Genomic DNA, 17,403 nt, shown 5'->3' on the forward strand with positions numbered 1-17,403 from the left:
TACTATGGCAACAGCAAGTACCATGGGAATGACACTCAGAGAGGAAACATCACCCAGATAAGCAGCCAATGACAATGTGCGCGTGTGCTATTAAGAAAACTCAATGGGTGGAATTTTTTCATCCTGCCCACCACAGGCACCGTAGAGGGCGGGACACGGACTGTGTTAAGGTCTGTTGACCTTGGGCGGGATTTTCCAGTTTTGGGAAGAGCGTGGTGGAAAATCCCTGTGGAATTTTATCAGCACACCCACCCGATTCCAGGGCCTCGGGCAGGATCGTATGAACCCTGAGTGGAAAATAAAGTAAAATCCTGCCCAATGTATGCAATCCATGTGAAGAGACTGACATGAATAACAAACATGTTAATTAATAAATGAGAACAGTTGTGAAGGTATAGCAGGTGACTTGGATAACTCACCGTTACACATGATAGCGCATGAACATTTATACTTTGCTCATTAGGAAATGGGGGATGTTTCTGTCTTTTCTTCTTTATGATAAAGGGAATTTTGGGTTTTGAAACAATTGCTACATGTGCTATCCTGCTTGCTGTGGTCATATGACCTCTGTCATGTGGGATTAACTGCAGGCAGCCATCTTACATTTCAACGAAGATACTTTATTGGGAAAACCATAGTATCTGAGCTCAGAACACACGGCCACTTGTCAGTGAAGCCCACATCCTGGTGCAATGACAAGAATCTCTCCCTCAATGTCAACAAAACGAAAGAGAGGGTCATCGACTTCAGGAAGTGTAGCGGAGAACATGCCCATGTCTATATCAATGGGGATGAATTAGAAATGGTTGAGAGCTTCAAGTTTTTAGGTGTCTAGATCACCAACAACCTGTCCTGGTCCCCCCCCAATCCGACACTATAGTTAAGAAACCCCACTAATTCCTCTACTTTCTAAGAGGACTAAGGAAATTTGGCATGTCCGCTATGAATCTCACCAACTTCTACAGACGTACCACAGAAAGCATTCTTTCTGGCTGTATCATGGCTTGGTATGGCTCCTGCTCTGCCCAAAACCGCAAGAAACTACAAAGAGTCATGAATGTAGCTCAGTCCATCATGCAAACCAACCTCCCATCCATTGACTCTGTCTACACTTCCACCTGACTCAGAAAAGCAGCCAGCATAATTACGGACCCCACGCACCCCGGACATTCTATCTTCCACTTTCTTCTGTTGGGAAAAAGATATAAAAATCTGAGGTCATGTACCAAATGACTCAAGAACAGCTTCTTTCCTGTTGTCATCAGACTCTTGGATGGACATATCTCGCATTAAGTTGATCTTTCTTTGCACCCTAGCTATGACTGTAACATTACATTCTGCACTCTCTCCCTCCCTTCTCTATGAAGGGTATGCTTTGTCTGTATAATGCACAATAAACAATACTTTTCACTGTCTGTTAATACATGTGACAATAATAAATCAAATCAATCAAAATATTTTTGAGACTGGAGTCACATATAAGCCCAGTTTAGATAAGAAGGCGGGTTCCCTTTGCTAAAGAGATATCAGTGAATCAGTTGTGTTTTTATGACAATCATTGCCACATTTATTGAGACCAGTTTTACACTGTTCTCAAATAACAACCGAAGGATATAAAGTTTCATAAACTAACCTTTAGACCTGTGGTTTAACCACTAAGCTGCCATGATTAGGAGCATAGCAGTTATATATTGTTTGCTCTTGCCCAGGCTCCATAGTTATTTAAGGCTTTCACTCAGATGAGAAGGTATAAAGATATAAATCTAACTGCGGTCATGTTGCGATTTAAACCTATTCTGTGAAAGTTGCAATAACTGCCAAGGCAAATGCCCATCAAAATCGTACACTCAGAGAGATAAGCAGATTCTTTCTCAATGTTTAATAAAAGCAGCCACACAGAGTAAAGGGCAGAGCAATGTGCGCATGAGCAATTTCAGACAGGATTAGAGGTTGGGAGTTTAGAATTTACTGGGGAGATGCACAAAACAGACACCCAATGGCCTCTCATAGCAGATTGTTCATGCTGTAATGTAACGCCCCTGTTTAAGAAGGAAGGGAGGCAGAAAATGGGAAATTATAGGCCAGTTAGCCTGACCTCAGTCGTGAGTAAGATCTTGGAGTCCATTATTAAGGATGAAATTGCGGAGTACTTGGAAATGCATGGTTAAATAGGGCTGAGTCAGCATGGCTTTGTCAAAGGGAGGTCATTCCTGACAAATCTGTTAGAATTCTTTGAGGAGGCAACAAAGAATTTAGATAAAGGAGGGCCACTGGACGTGAATTATTTGGATTTCCAGAAAGCCTTTGACAAGGTGCCTTACCGAGGCTGCTAAATAAACTAAGAGCCAATGGTGTTAGAGGCAAGGTGCTGGCATGGATAGAAGATTGGCTGACAGACAGAAGGTAGAGAGTGGGGATAAGTGGGTCCTTTTCAGGAAGGCAATCAGTAACTAGTGGTGTTCCACGGGGGCCAGTGTTGGGATCACAACTTTACACTATATACATTAATGACCTGGAAAATGCAACTGAGGGCATGGTTGCTAAATTTGTGGATGATACAGAGATATGTAGAGGGACAGATAGTGTTGAGGAACTGGAGAGTCTGCAGAATGACTTGGAAAGGTTAGGAGAGTGGCAAAGAAGTGGCAGATGGAATACAATGTGGGAAAATGTGAGGTTATGCACTTTGATTTGAAGAATAGAGGCATAGACTATTTTCTAAATGGGAAAAGGCTTCGGAAATCTGAAGCACAAAGGGATTTGGGATTCCTGGTTCAGCGCTCTCCTAAGGTTAACGTACAAGTTTATTTGGCAGTTAGGAAGGCAAATACAATATCAGCATTCATGTCAAGCGGACTAGATTACAAGAGCCTGAGGCTGTGTAAGGCTCTGGTCAGACCCCATATGGAGTACTGTGAGCAGTTCTGGCCCCATATCTCAGGAAGGATGTGCTGACCTTGGAAAAGGTCCAGAAGAGGTTCACAAGAATGATCCCTGGAATGTAGGGCTTGTCATATGAGGAATGGTTGAAGACTCTGGGTCTGTACTCATTGGAGTTTAGAAGGATGAGGGGGAATCTTATTGAAACTTACAAAATACTGAGAGGCTTGGATAGAGTGCACATGGAGAGGATGTTTCCACTAGTGAGAGAGACTAGAACTCGACAGTACAACCTCGGAGTGAAGGTCCGTTCCTTTAAAACAGCGATGAGGAGGAATTTCTTCAGCTAAATGGCCAGATGGCTCCTGGCCCATTGCGCTACACAAGCAGCACAGCGGGCTGGGAGAATTGCCCCCGTTGATTCCTAGAATCACTGATCTTTCACTGCACGAGGTATCAGTTACTAAAATAGCATTAAATAGACTTGACTATTCAAACATCTGCACTCCCCTAACTTCTAGCCATCCATTTAAACTCCTTCTGCAGCCTGGGCACACATCGTTTAAAATTATTTTTTACAGGATGTGGGCGTCGCTAGCTGACCAGCATTTATTCCTCACCTTCAGTTGCTGTTGAGAAGGTGATGGTGAGCTCCAATCTTGAACCGCTGCAGTCCAGTGGTGTAGTTATACCCACAGTGCTGTTAGGGAGGGTGTACCAGCATTTTGATCCAGCAACAGTGAAGGAACAGTGATGTATTTTCAATTCGAGATGGTAAGTGACCTGGAGGGGAACTTTCAGGCGGTGGTGTTCCCAGGTATCTGCTACCCTTATCCTTCTAGATGGTAGTGAGTTTGGAAGGTGCTGCCTAAGGAGTCTTAGTGAATTCCTGCAGTGCATCTTGTAGATGCGCATCAGTAGTGTAGGGAGTGAATGTTTGTGGAAGGGGCATGAATCAAGTGGGCTGCTTTATCCTGGATGGTGTCAACCTTCTTAAGTGTTGTTGGAGCTGCACCCATCCAGGCAAGTGGAGAATATTCCATCGCAGTCCTGACCTGTGCCATGTCAGTGAACAGGATTTGGGGAGTCAGGAGATGAGTTATTTGCTGTAGGATTCCCAGCCTCTGACTTTCTCTGGTAGCCACAATATTTATATGGCAGGATCAGTTCAATTTCTGGTCAATGGTTACCCTCCAGGATGTTTATAGTGGGAGATTCAGAGATGGAAATGCCATTGAATGTCAAGGGATGGAGGTTAGATTTGGCACGAATGTTACTGGCCACTTGTCAGCCCAAACCTGGACATCGTCCAGGTCTTACTGTACTTGGACAAAAATTGCTTCGGTATCTGAGGAGTCATGAATGGAGCAGAACATTGTGCAATCATCAACGAACACCCCAACTTCTGATCTTATGATGGAAGGAAGGTCATTGATGAAGCAGCTGAAGATTGTTGGGCCTAGGACACTATCCTGAGGAACTCCTGCAGAGATGTGCTGGAACTGAGACGATTGACTTCCAACCACCACAATCATCTCCCTTTATACCTGCTATGATTCCAACCAGCGGAGACTCTCCCCCGATTCTAATCAACTCCAGTTTTGCTGGACTCGATCCTCGATGCCACATTCAGTTGAATGCGGCCTTGATGTTAAGGGCTGTCACCCTCACGTCATCTCTGAAATTTAGCTATTTTGTCCGTGTTTGAACCAAGGCTGTAATGAGGTCAGGAGCTGAGTGACCCTGGCAGAACCCAAACTGAGCAGGTTATTGCTGAGCAGGTGCTGCTTGATAGCACTGTCAATAACCCCTTCCATCACTTTACTGATGACCAGAGTAGGCTGATGGGTTAGTAATTGGCTGAGTTGGATTTATCCTGTACTGGACAAACCTGGGCAATTTTCCACGTTGCTGGGCAGATGCCAGTGCTGTAACTGTACTGGAACAGCTTGGCTAGGGGCACGGCAGGTTCTGGAGCACAAGCCTTCAAGACCATTCAGTTCAGCTGAATTCATTGATGTTCCAGCATCCGAATGTTCTCTCCCCCCTCCTCATTTTCACATCTAACAAGCTCATTCTGGGGATGCTGTGGGCAGCACCATTACTGGTGAAGCATCTGTGGGTGGAGGATAGACTGTTATTTACACACCGCAGTGAATAAGTGCAAATTGATATTCGGATATGTGTGAGGTCATGTGTCTCTGAAACTCCTAAATTTCAGAATTAAATAAATAATATTACCAGCTTGTTATAGACAACAGGGTACGTACAGGAATGTGCTGCTTCAGAGGGCACTAGAGGCAGGTTCCATACTAACTTCCAAAAGGGAGTTGGCTTAATCTGAAATATTGTGTCAGAGGATCTATGAGGAACAGCCAGATGGGAGATGTCATCGCAGTTTGACATTTTCAGCAAAACCTTTCATGTCAGAATGTTTGAGGTGAAGACTGCACAGCCTCCTTTCCTGCCCTCTATCACTGGGGTCTTACACCACCATATGAGAGAGGGTTTGACAAATGGTTAACTCTGGACAAGATGATCAAGGCCTTTGAACCCTTCGGAATAGGTTAAACTCTCTATCGAGGTATCGAGACACGTGCTAAAGACGGGAAAGAGTGAGTAGCTATGGTAAAACAAAAACTGGACATGTGGGAATGACCTCCATTGCGGGTCAGACCTGGTCATCAGGTGTGAGATACTCTCAATGCTGCTTTATGTGGCACAGGTTTGGCTCATTCCGCATTCCTGTCCCAAGCCAATCACCTGAGCCATCTTCTGCTTTATCTGGAGGTTGAAAATGGAGTGTGTTTGCAGGGACATAATGTACAAACCTCTAGATAATGGAGGAATAAACCTGCCCAACCTTGCCCTCATACTGATGGCCACCTTTGTGTGTGGCTGCATCAAGGTATGTGTAGACTGTCAGTGTACAAACACCAAGTGTCACCACGTACTGAGGTTCTACCTGTCTCCAGTATGGTGAAGGACGTATCTGGCCAGGTTGCTACAGAATATGCCAAGTTTTGGACCATACCACACCACCTGGAAAGGTTTGTGCAGAAAAACAGCTTTGGCCGCAGGTCCATCAGTCGGTAGCACTCTCGAGGCTCTGAAGACAAAGCAGACGGTGGATCCTGTCAGCTGGTTTCCTGAGTGGACTGTTAAAGTCATTGAACAGAATGCTTCATCGGCAGAACTTTCAAAGAAGCACCAAGACCTAGCTTGCCTGGTGCTGAGAAAGCTCCTTCCTACTCACCTGAAATCTCACCCCATCTGCACATTGCCTTCAAGGTGACTGTGGTGAGGAAGACTGTTGTTCACCTCCTTGTGACATGTTCCTTTGCAAAGAGGATCCAAAGAGAAATGCAGTGGCATTTGTCAAGGTTCATCTCAAGCAGCTCTGTGATGCAGGACTCTGTGCTCTACAGGCTGTTCCCCGGGACTCTTTGCTCTACAGGCTGTTCTCCGGGACTCTGTGCTCTACAGGCTGTTCCCCGGGACTCTTTGCTCTACAGGCTGTTCTCCGGGACTCTGTGCTCTACAGGCTGTTCCCCGGGACTCTGTGCTCTACAGGCTGTTCCCCGGGACTCTGTGCTCTGCAGGCTGCTCCCCAGGACTCTTTGCTCTACAGGCTGTTCCCCGGGACTCTTTGCTCTACAGGCTGTTCCCCGGGACTCTGTGCTCTGCAGGCTGCTCCCCAGGACTCTGTGCTCTGCAGGCTGTTCCCTGGGACTCTGCGATCTACAGGCTGTTCCCTGGGACTCTGTGCTCTACGGGCTGTTCCCAGGGATTCTGTGCTCTATAGGCCGTTCCCAGGGATTCTGTGCTCTACAGGCTGTTCCCCGGGACTCTGTGCTCTACAGTCTGTTCCCCAGGACTCTGTGCTCTACAGGCTGTGCCCCAGGACTCTGTGCTCTACAGGCTGTGCCCCAGGACTCTTTGCTCTACAGGCTGTTCCCCGGGACTCTGTGCTCTACAGGCTGTTCCCCGGGACTCTGTGCTCTACAGGCTGTGCCCCAGGACTCTGTGCTCTACAGGCTGTGCCCCAGGACTCTGTGCTCTACAGGCTGTGCCCCAGGACTCTGTGCTCTACAGGCTGTGCCCCAGGACTCTGTGCTCTACAGGCTGTTCTCTGGGACTCTGTGCTCTACAGGCTGTTCCCCGGGACTCTGTGCTCTACAGTCTGTTCCCCGGGACTCTGTGCTCTACAGGCTGTTCCCCGGGACTCTGTGCTCTACAGGCTGTTCCCCGGGACTCTGTGCTCTACAGGCTGTTCCCCGGGACTCTGTGCTCTACAGGCTGTTCCCCGGGACTCTGTGCTCTACAGGCTGTTCCCCGGGACTCTGTGCTCTACAGGCTGTTCCCCGGGACTCTGTGCTCTACAGGCTGTTCCCCGGGACTCTGTGCTCTACAGGCTGTTCCCTGGGACTCTGTGCTCTACAGGCTGTTCCCCGGGACTCTGTGCTCTACAGGCTGTTCCCCGGGACTCTGTGCTCTACAGTCTGTTCCCCGGGACTCTGTGCTCTACAGGCTGTGCCCCAGGACTCTTTGCTCTACAGGCTGTTCCCCGGGACTCTGTGCTTGACAGGCTGTTCTCTGGGACTCTGAGCTCTACAGGCTGTTCCCCGGGACTCTGTGCTCTATAGGTTGTTCCCCAGGACTCTGCGATCTACAGGCTGTTCCCCGGGACTCTGTGCTCTACAGGCTGTTCCCCAGGACTCTGTGCTCTACAGGCTGTTCCCCGGGACTCTGTGCTCTATAGGTTGTTCCCCAGGACTCTGCGATCTACAGGCTGTTCCCCAGGACTCTGCGAACTACAGGCTGTTCCCCAGGACTCTGTGCTCTACAGGCTGTGCCCCAGGACTCTTTGCTCTACAGGCTGTTCCCTGGGACTCTGTGCTCTACAGGCTGTTCTCTGGGACTCTGTGCTCTACAGGCTGTTCCCCGGGACTCTGTGCTCTATAGGCTGTTCCCCAGGACTCTGTGCTCTATAGGCTGTTCCCCAGGACTCTGCGATCTACAGGCTGTTCCCCGGGACTCTGTGCTCTATAGGCTGTTCCCAGGGACTCTGTGCTCTACAGGCTGTTCCCAAGGATTCTGTGCTCTATAGACTGTTCCCAGGGACTCTGTGCTCTACAGGCTGTTCCCCGGGACTCTGTGCTCTACAGGCTGTTCCCAGGGATTCTGTGCTCTATAGACTGTTCCCCGGGACTCTGTGCTCTACAGGCTGATCCCCGGGACTCTGTGCTCTACAGGCTGATCCCCGGGACTCTGTGCTCTACGGGCTGATCCCCGGGACTCTGCGATCTACAGGCTGTTCCCAGGGACTCTGTGCTCTATAGGCTGTTCCCAGGGACTCTGTGCTCTATAGGCTGTTCCCAGGGACTCTGTGCTCTATAGGCTGTTCCCAGGGATTCTGTGCTCTATAGGCTATTCCAGGGACTCTGCCATCTACAGGCTGTTCCCAGGGACTCTGCAATCTACGGGCTGTTCCCCAGGACTCTGTGCTCTAAAGGCTGTTCCCCGGGACTCTGTGCTCTACAGGCTGTTCCCCGGGGACTCTGTGCTCTACAGGTTGTTCCCCAGGACTCTGTGCTCTATAGGCTGTTCCCCAGGACTCTGTGCTCTATAAGCTATTCCCAGGGACTCTGCGCTCTTCAGGCTATTCCCCGGGACTCTATGCTGTACAGGTTGTTCTCAGGGACTCTGCACTCTATAGGCTATTCCCAGGGACTCTGTACTCTTCAGGCTATTCCCCGGGACTCTGTGCTGTACGGGTTGTTCTCAGGGACTCTGCACTCTATAGGCTATTCCCAGGGACTCTGTACTCTACAGGCTATTCCCTGGGACTCTGTGCTGTACGGGTTGCTCTCAGGGACTCTGCACTCTATGGGCTGTTCCCTGGAACTCTGTGCTCTATTGCTGTGGTGAGGTACTCTGCATTACGGACTGCTCCCAGCGACTCAATGCGCTATGGGTTGTTCCCAGGGACTCTGCGCTCTATAGGCTGTTCTCAGGGACTCTGCAATCTACAATCAGTTCCCAGGGACTCTGCTCTCTATGGGCAGTTCCCTGGGATGCTACGCTCCACCGCCTGCTTCCAGAAACGCACACTGAGACAAACATCAGCGGTTGCTGCAGTTCAGTGAAAGACATGCTTTGATCTGCTCAAAAAACTTGTTGATTTTCCAGTGCAAAGAATGGTCCTCGACCGAGTGTTACAGACTGGAGCATTCCAAAGCCCAGGACTATGTGCTGAGGGATGTTCTCAAGCTTGGAGCAGGTGCTGCTGCCATGGTGCAGCGGGGAAAGGCCACTGTGTGAAGCTTTTTAGCCACAGTGAACAGAGAGGAAGGGAATTGTATCGAATCCCCTCTGCCTGTGTGACAAGGAATGTAAATCGTAAATCACATAAGAGTATTGAAATTGTGTTGAGGAACTGCAGAATGGAAGATCTGTTGAGTTTTTATTGCACTTTCTGCAATTTCCAACTCATTTGGAATGTACTTTCATAAATTTTATGAAATAGCGTAATTTTTGCAAGAAGTGTTGTCCAATTCTGGACACCACACAATAGGAAGGGTGCCCTAGACAGCGTACTAGAATATTACCAGAAATGTGGAACTTTAGTTCGCGTCAAGAGACTGGAGAAGCTGGGATTATTCCCCTTACAGCAGAGAAGGTTAAGAGGAGATTTAATCGAGGTGTTTATAAATCACAGGAGTTTTAATAGCAGGAGGATCAGTAACCAGAGGGACACAAATTGCAGTTGATTGGCAAAAGAACCAGAAGGGAGAGATGAGGATTTTTTTGACGCAGCGATTTGCAGTGATCTGGAAGTTATCATAGAATTCAACAGTGCAGAAGGAGGCCATTCAGCCCATTGCATCCACACCAACCACAACCCCACACCGGCCCTATCTCCATGACCCCATAACACCTTCCATTTACCCTGGCTAATGACCCTGACACTAAGAGGCAATTTAGAGTGGCCAATCCACTTAACCTGCACATCTTTAGACTGTGGGAGGAAACTGGAGCACCCAGAGGAAACCTACGCAGACATGGGGAGAATGTGCAAACCCCACAAAGACAGTGATCTGAGATTGCGGATCGAATCTAGGTCCCTGGCGATGTGAGGCAGCAGTGCTAACCACTGTGCCCACTGTGCCACCATGCCACCCAATGTCTCATTATTTCCAATTAGGATGAAAGTTGCCAGTGTTGAACCTAATGTAACCTCTGGAATTTTATTTTCATATAGGAATTGGACCGATTCGAAAGCTGAATCTCAGAAATTATCCAATCACCTGTCGCTGAGTAAGGATGTACTGAGGACTATCCAATCCACCTGAGTATCTCCATCGCTTCGAGCCCAGGGCAGAATATCACTGAAGATTAGGGAGGAATGGATGAGCTGCCCTCCTGGACCTTTTAACCCCTTAACCTCATTCCAATAAACACTGATTCCTATTAACCCTGTCCATCCACACCCAGGACAGTGGAGGTTCCAAAGTGATGGCTAATCTGAGTTTATATGAAAGTCTAGGGGAATGATCACTGCTGCTCTGTGACTGCTACCCCCAGGATTGGATAGTGAATTACATTTTAATTTTGATCTCTCCATCTGTTTTCCCCCATTGGTTAATATTCTGGGATGGTTGAGTGAGTGAGAGGCGCCTTTAATTGTGTGGCAGGAGGAGGGGGTGTTTAAAGGTAACGTCATGCGGCTTGTTGTGGTCGGGCCGGCCAATGAGGCTGGCAGCCTGGGCAGGAGGGCTGAGCAATGCCCCAGAGTGGCGCAGCTCCCGGGCGCGGTGCAGTGCGCAGCCGGCACTGCCATGGAACCAGAGGCTGCCGAGGAACCGGGAGCTGGAGGCTCGGGCCGCGGGACACACTGCCAGCATCAACACAGGAACCAGTGTGGGCACAAACACTGCTGGCACAGTCACCAGAGCCAGGCTGCAGAGTACCAGGTAAGCAGCTCGGACACACACACACACACACACACACAGAAAGGACAGAGAGAGAAAGGAAGAGCGAGAGAGAGGTAGAAAGAGACATACAGAGATAGAAAGATATACACACAGGGAGACAGAGAGAGACAGAGAGAGATGTAAAGAGACATACAGAGATAGAGAGAGACACACACACACGGAGGCAGAGAGAGAGAGAGATAAAAAGAGACAAGCAGAGAGAGAGACACACACACAGGAAGGCACAGAGAAAGAGAAAGAGAGAGAGACACAGGGAGACAGAGAGACAGAGAGAGTGACACAAACAGGAAGACAGACACACACATACACAGGGAAACTGAGACACACACACAGGAAGACATTCACACACACATATGCACAGGGAGACTGAGGGACACACACAGGAAGACAGACACACACATCCACACACACACAGGGAGACTGAGAGACACACGCGGGGAGACAGGGGGAGACACAAACGGGGAGACAGAAAAAGGGAGAGACAGGAATAGGTACACACATGGAGACAGAGACACACAGAGACAGGGAACACAGACATAGGGGCACAGGGACAAAGAGAAAGACGCACAAGTACAGTGAACACAGAAACACACACACAGTGACAGAGTGACACAGGCACGGACAGAGAGAGACACGGAAAGAGAGAGACACAGAGACACACACAGGGAAACAGAGACATAGGGACAAAGAGACACAGGGAGACAGACAGAGAGACACAGATATAGAAAGAGCTACACATACAGAGACAGGCAGAGGCCAGGAAATAGAAACAGATATGAGGCTCACTTACACACACAGAAAGGGAAGCGATACAGAGAGAGATGTACAGAGGAATAGATCGACACACACAGGTGATTAGAGAGTCCGGTTTCTTGTGTCTGTATCTGTGAATGTTTATCCCGGGATCTAACCTGCGCCAGGTAACGGCGGCAATCCTGCAGTAGGAAAAATCTGCACCCAGAGAGAGAGACTATCCATCGCCTCAGGGTGAGCTTAATCATCCGAAACCTAGTGCAGATGTCCCTGTATTGTGTGTATGAGAGACAGAGAGAGCCTGTGTGTCAGCGTCTGTGTGTGAATGGCTTTGTGTGTGTCTGTGTGTATGTAACTGTGTGTGTTAGTGTCAGTGTCTGTGTGCGTGTGTGTGTGTCAGTGTGTGTTTCTCTGTGTGCGTCAGTGTGTGTGTCTGTGTGTGCGTCAGTGTCTGTGTGTCAGTGTATGTGTGTCAGTGTCAGTGTGTGTGTCTCTGTGTGTCAATTTGTGTGTGTCAATGTGTGTGTCAATGTGTGTGTGTCAATGTGTGTGTGTCAGTGTATGTGTGTCAATGTGTGTGTGTGTCAGTGTATATGTGTGTGCGTGTCAGCGTGTGTGTCCATGTGTGTGTGTCAATGTGTGTGTGTCAATGTGTGTGTATCAGTGTGTATGTGTCAGTGTATATGTGTCTGTGTGTGTGTGTGAGAGAGGGATCTGATGGGTAAATCTTTAGTCAGTGTTGGAGAGGCCGAGGCGGTGGAAGTCGCAATGCTGTTGATTTTTTTTTAAATCAATGTGTTTGAGGGGAATGTGAAGGGTGCAGGTTCTGATGGGGATCTCAGAGTGAAGCTTGCTGCATCCTAACGCCTCTCTGATATCGCGGCGCGACAGTCTCACTAAATACAGAACCAATTCTAACCGAGAAAGAAAGGTTCCAACGGAGAGAGACCGAGAGACACAAAGAGAGAGAGAAAGACAGAGAGAGAGAGAGACAGAGACAGACAGAGAGAGAGAGACAAAGAGCGAGATACAGAGAGACAGAGAGTGAGAGATACAGAGATGGTGAGAGAGAGTGTGAGTGAGAGAGATACTGAGAGATACCGAGAGAGAAACAACGAGAGAGACAGAGAGATATAGATAGAGAGACACTGAGAAAAAGAGAAACAGACACACACACACACACACACACAGCGAGAGAGAGACACACAGACACACACACACACACACACAGTGCACTGAGCTGAAAGGCTGGGGTTCCAGTTCTGCCTTAAAGAACTCCGTCGCTTTACCTGTCATTCTCTCTGTGAGAGTCACTGCGGCTAAAGGGGTTAACTGGTAAAAGCAAAATCCTTTCGGAGAAATCCCTCAGACCTCCCTATCCCGTGTATGTTTATTACAGATCCCCCTGGATCCGGTTTGGCGATGTCTCGGGTGTTGAGAAGTTGTTTCTGGTGCTTGCGGGAGAGGAAATCCTCTCTGAAGCGTTTTCCAGTCTGAATTGCACAGTTTAATATATAAAAAAATCAGAAAGCAGGGAGGAAGAGACCAATCTGCGCCTCACTGGGGTGACAGGAATCTGTATTTTCCTGGAACACTCAGTGTCCCTCATGAAAACCCCAACATTGAAGCAAATGCTTTGAAAATCCAGTATGTGTTTGAATGTTTGTTTGGAGGTCCGAGGCTGGACAGAGTCCTGTTTGAGGCTGAACAGAGAGTCCTGTCCGAGGCTGGACAGAGTCCTGTCAGGCGCTGGACAGAGAGTCCTCTCTGGGGCTGAGTCGAAAGACCTGTCTCTCACTGACCCCACTCTACATCAATCAGAAGTATTAATTATGTGAAGATTTTAATGTAACTTTAACATCCTGCATTTAGATTTTTATTTAAAACATGCCCAAGGGACTGAGGCTGAGAAGATTATCCTGAAGATTCCTCCTAAGCAGAAGCTGAATGTAATATATGTAGAATTAAATATTCAACAACATTCCATTATAACTGACAGGACACAGATCCCTCTCTGTAGCACATTCCCTCTCTAAATCACCCTCCCTCTCTGTATTACACTCAGTTTCTGTATCACACTCAGTCTCTGGATCACACTCAGTCTCTGTATCACACACTCCCTCTCTGCATCACACTCTCAGTCTCTGCATCACACTCTCAGTCTCTGTATCACACTCCCTTTCTGTATCACACTCCCTTTCTGCATCACACTCCCTTTCTGCATCACACTCAGTCTCTGTATCACACTCAGTCTCTATCACATTCAGTCTCTGTATCATACTCTCAGTCTCTGTGTCACACACTTAGTCTCTGTTTCACACTCAATTTCTGTATTACACTCTCAGTCTCTATATCTCACACTCAGTCTCTGCATCATACTCTCAATCTCTGTATCACACACTTAGTCTCTGTTTCACACTCAGTCTCTGTATCACACTCGCAGTCTCTGTATCACACTTTCAGTCTCTGCACCACTCCCTTTCTGTATCATATTCTTAGTCTCTGTTTCACACTCAGTCTCTGTATCATATTCTCAGTCTCTGTATCACACTCAGTCTCTGTATCACACACTCAGTCTCTTGCATGGTGTCTGTTGCCAGCAATTCCTGGAATAGGAAAGCCATCCCAAAGAAATCTACCCCCACCCAACAGCCCCTCAGTGTCCACCTAACCACATTCCCACATTATCCCTCAATCCCTCCTTCTCACTCTATCCCTCAATCCTCAATCTCACACTATCTCTCAATCCCTCCATTTCACTCCATCCCTCAATTCCACTTGCTCACTCAGTCCCTCAATCCCACCTACTCGGTGTTGGGTAGATTTGCTGTTGGCAAAAGGTGAATTTGAAGGTGAATTTGACTAGGCCCCACACAGTCAGTTCACGGGCATTGGGAAATTGCAGGTGCGCTGCCCCATTTTGCAAGTCACATTGGCTGCACACAATGCCTCAGATGGTTGCATAGGGACTTTGAAAGACTGGCCTTTCAATGCAGCAATCCAAATCTTTCACCCTGCTACTGCAGCTGCATCACTGCCTCATTCAGAGAGGTGGGCTGATGATCACCCTAACAAAAAGCAGCAAAGAATTGTGCACCAGCCATTAACCAGTGCACTCCCAGAGGTAAATAACCCTAGGAATATCTCCTGACCTTGTTGGATATGGTGCAGTGCTCTGTTCTTCCCCAGCAACTCATTCCGCACCTGTTATATCCTTCAGGTGAAAAGATCCTTGCACATTGCTAATGGGGGGAGCTTCTCATTAAACATAAAGTGTGAAAATGACGCTATAGTTAAATGAAGCTCCTGGCAAATTGCTTCTGGAATATTGCATCCATTTCTGGGTCCTGCATCTCAGAAAGTATGTGTTGGGGTCTTGGAGGTGGCGGGGGGTGGGGGGGGGGGGGGGGGGGGGTGCGCGGCGGTGGGGGGGGGGGTGGCGCGATAGCGTGAGGGGTGGTGGGGTACACTGACGAAGAATTTAGCACGACCAATGCACCTAACCAGCCCATCTTTCAGACTGTGGAAGGAAACTGGAGCACCCGTGGGGGCGATGGGGGCAGGGTGCAGTGCAGATTCACTCGAATTATAGTGCAGCTAAAAGGGTTAAATTATGAGGACGGGTTGCACAGACTAGCATTTAGGTTGGGGATGATCTGATTGATGGGTTTAAGATGTGACCTGCGTTGATAAGGGTGATAGACAGAAATTATTTCCTCTGAAGCGATAGGTCCAGAACAAGGGGGCAGAACTTTAAAATTTGAGGCAGGCCATGTAGGAGTGGTGCAAGGAAATAAACTCTTAAAGTTTAAAGTTTATTTATTAGTGTCACAAGCAGGCTTATATTAACACTGCAATGAAGTTACTGTGAAAGTCCCCTAGTCGCTACACTCTGGTGTCTGTTCAGGCACACTGAGGGAGAATTTAGCTCAGCCAATGCACCTAAGCAGCACGTCTTTCAGAATGAGGGAGGAAACTGGAGCATCTGGAGGAAACCCACACAGACATGGGGAGAATGAGCAGACTCCGCACAGACAGTGACCCAAGCAGGGAATCCAACATGGCGCTGTAAGGCAACAGTGCCAACCATTGTGCCACTGCGCTGCCCACACATACAAAACAGGGAGTGGAAATCTAGAACAATCTCTTCTTCCAATGGCTTGTTGAGGTTGAGGATTAATTCTAAATTTCAGAATGGAGAACAATAGGAAGGGAGGTTGTTACGCAGCCAAGGTGCTGCGATGGAGTTGAGATTCAGGTCAACCATGGTCTAATTGAATGGCAGATCAGACTCGAGGGGCTGAATGGCCTCTTCCTGTTCCTATGTTCCTCTGTTTAGTCACCGTCTTAGACATTCACAGATCTGCAATATCAGGTGAAATAACTCGCTGCCTCCACTGATCATTGCTGTGGTTGTTCATTCGAGAATACCCAGTGTTGGAAGATGGGCATTGCTGACCTGCTCTGGGAAGCTGGTGGATGGGCCTCCCTCTTCCCACAATCTCCCATTCTCTAACCCTCGTGTTTTTCCTTCCATCTCCCTCTCCCCCCACCACCTTTCATCCCAAATATCTCTCCCTCCTCCTCTGAAACTCACTTATTGTTTCTTTTTCTCCTAGCCTGATTTCACATGACACTATTTATGACCGTTCTTTTTGAGTTAAAGTGCAATAGAAATGGGTGATGTTGTTGGCCATTGCAGTGCTGCGATTGCCCAGTTGCTAACATTTCCCTCTCTGGGCTCGAGCCTGTGTTAATTTGCAGTTCATGCCAGAATGAACAGCGGGCTGCTGCCTTTCATTCATTTAATCAAATTTAAGTAGAAGGATCCGTTTTAAAGAGAGCAGGAAAATTGTCCTAGTGTCTTGAGTCCAATATTCCTCGCTCAGTAAACACCAGCTAAAGCAGGTCACATTACATAGCTTTTACAGTACCGAAAGAGGCCATTCAGCCCAACAGGTAAATGCTAGTGTTCCTTCCACCCCTCTCTACCTAATCCCATTATAATGTCCTTCTATTTATATCTCACTCATGTGGTTAGATAGCTTAACCTTTGTATTTGTGTTATTCACCTCAGCGTTCCCCATGGTTCTGAGTTCCACGCTCTGATCACTCTCTTACGAAGTTACTTCTGAATTTCTGATTTGGTTTCTTGGTGACTATTTTATATTTATGGCCCTGATTTTAGCCTTTCCTGAAGGTGGAAATACCTTCTCTATGTCAACCTGATTAAAAACCATTTCATAACCCCTTAGAACACTCACCACCCCCCTCCCTGCTGCCCCCACCTCAGCAGCCCCCACTCCCCTCCCTCCCAACAACCCCTACCCCATTTCTCTTTTCTGAAGAAAAAGTCCCAGCTTGTTAAGCCTTTCCTGACAGTTACTATCCCTCAGTTCTGTTGTAATTCTAGTAAATCCTTTGGCATTTTCTCCTGTACCTCTGTAGCCTTTCTACATTATAGAGACTGGAGCTGCTTTTGCGACTTCAAGTACAGTCGATGTGAGTGTAACATAAATTCTTTGCTTTTCAAAGCTATCCCTGTGGTGAAGAATCCCCCTATGCTTTTGTTTACGGCATTGTTTATACAGCTCATTTTGGTGTTCACGGGATCTTGCTGTGTGCAAATTGGCTGTTGTGTCTGGCTCCCTAACTGTGGTTCAAAAGGAATTGTGTGGCTGTGAAGCAGTTTGGGATATTCTGAGGACGTGCAAAATAAAAGTTCTACCTTTCTGTACATTGCAATATTTCAGGACGATGCATAATCCAGTAA

At 47.9% G+C, this 17,403-nt stretch overlaps 1 protein-coding gene across 1 annotated transcript in view; it reads left to right on the forward strand.

Annotated features, from left to right (window-relative positions):
* The first annotated feature begins 10,721 nt into the window (after window positions 1-10,721).
* The window catches only part of kcnn1a (potassium intermediate/small conductance calcium-activated channel, subfamily N, member 1a), a 128,367-nt gene continuing 121,685 nt past the window's right edge, over window positions 10,722-17,403 (forward strand). The window contains exon 1 of the mRNA XM_080212629.1: window positions 10,722-10,856. Coding sequence (XP_080068755.1) covers window positions 10,722-10,856 — 135 coding nt within the window. The remainder of the gene's footprint in view (window positions 10,857-17,403) is intronic.

The sequence above is a fragment of the Carcharhinus amblyrhynchos genome, chromosome 26 (genome assembly GCF_965287045.1).
Source record: "Carcharhinus amblyrhynchos chromosome 26, sCarAmb.v2.hapA, whole genome shotgun sequence".
NCBI lineage: Eukaryota > Metazoa > Chordata > Chondrichthyes > Carcharhiniformes > Carcharhinidae > Carcharhinus > Carcharhinus amblyrhynchos.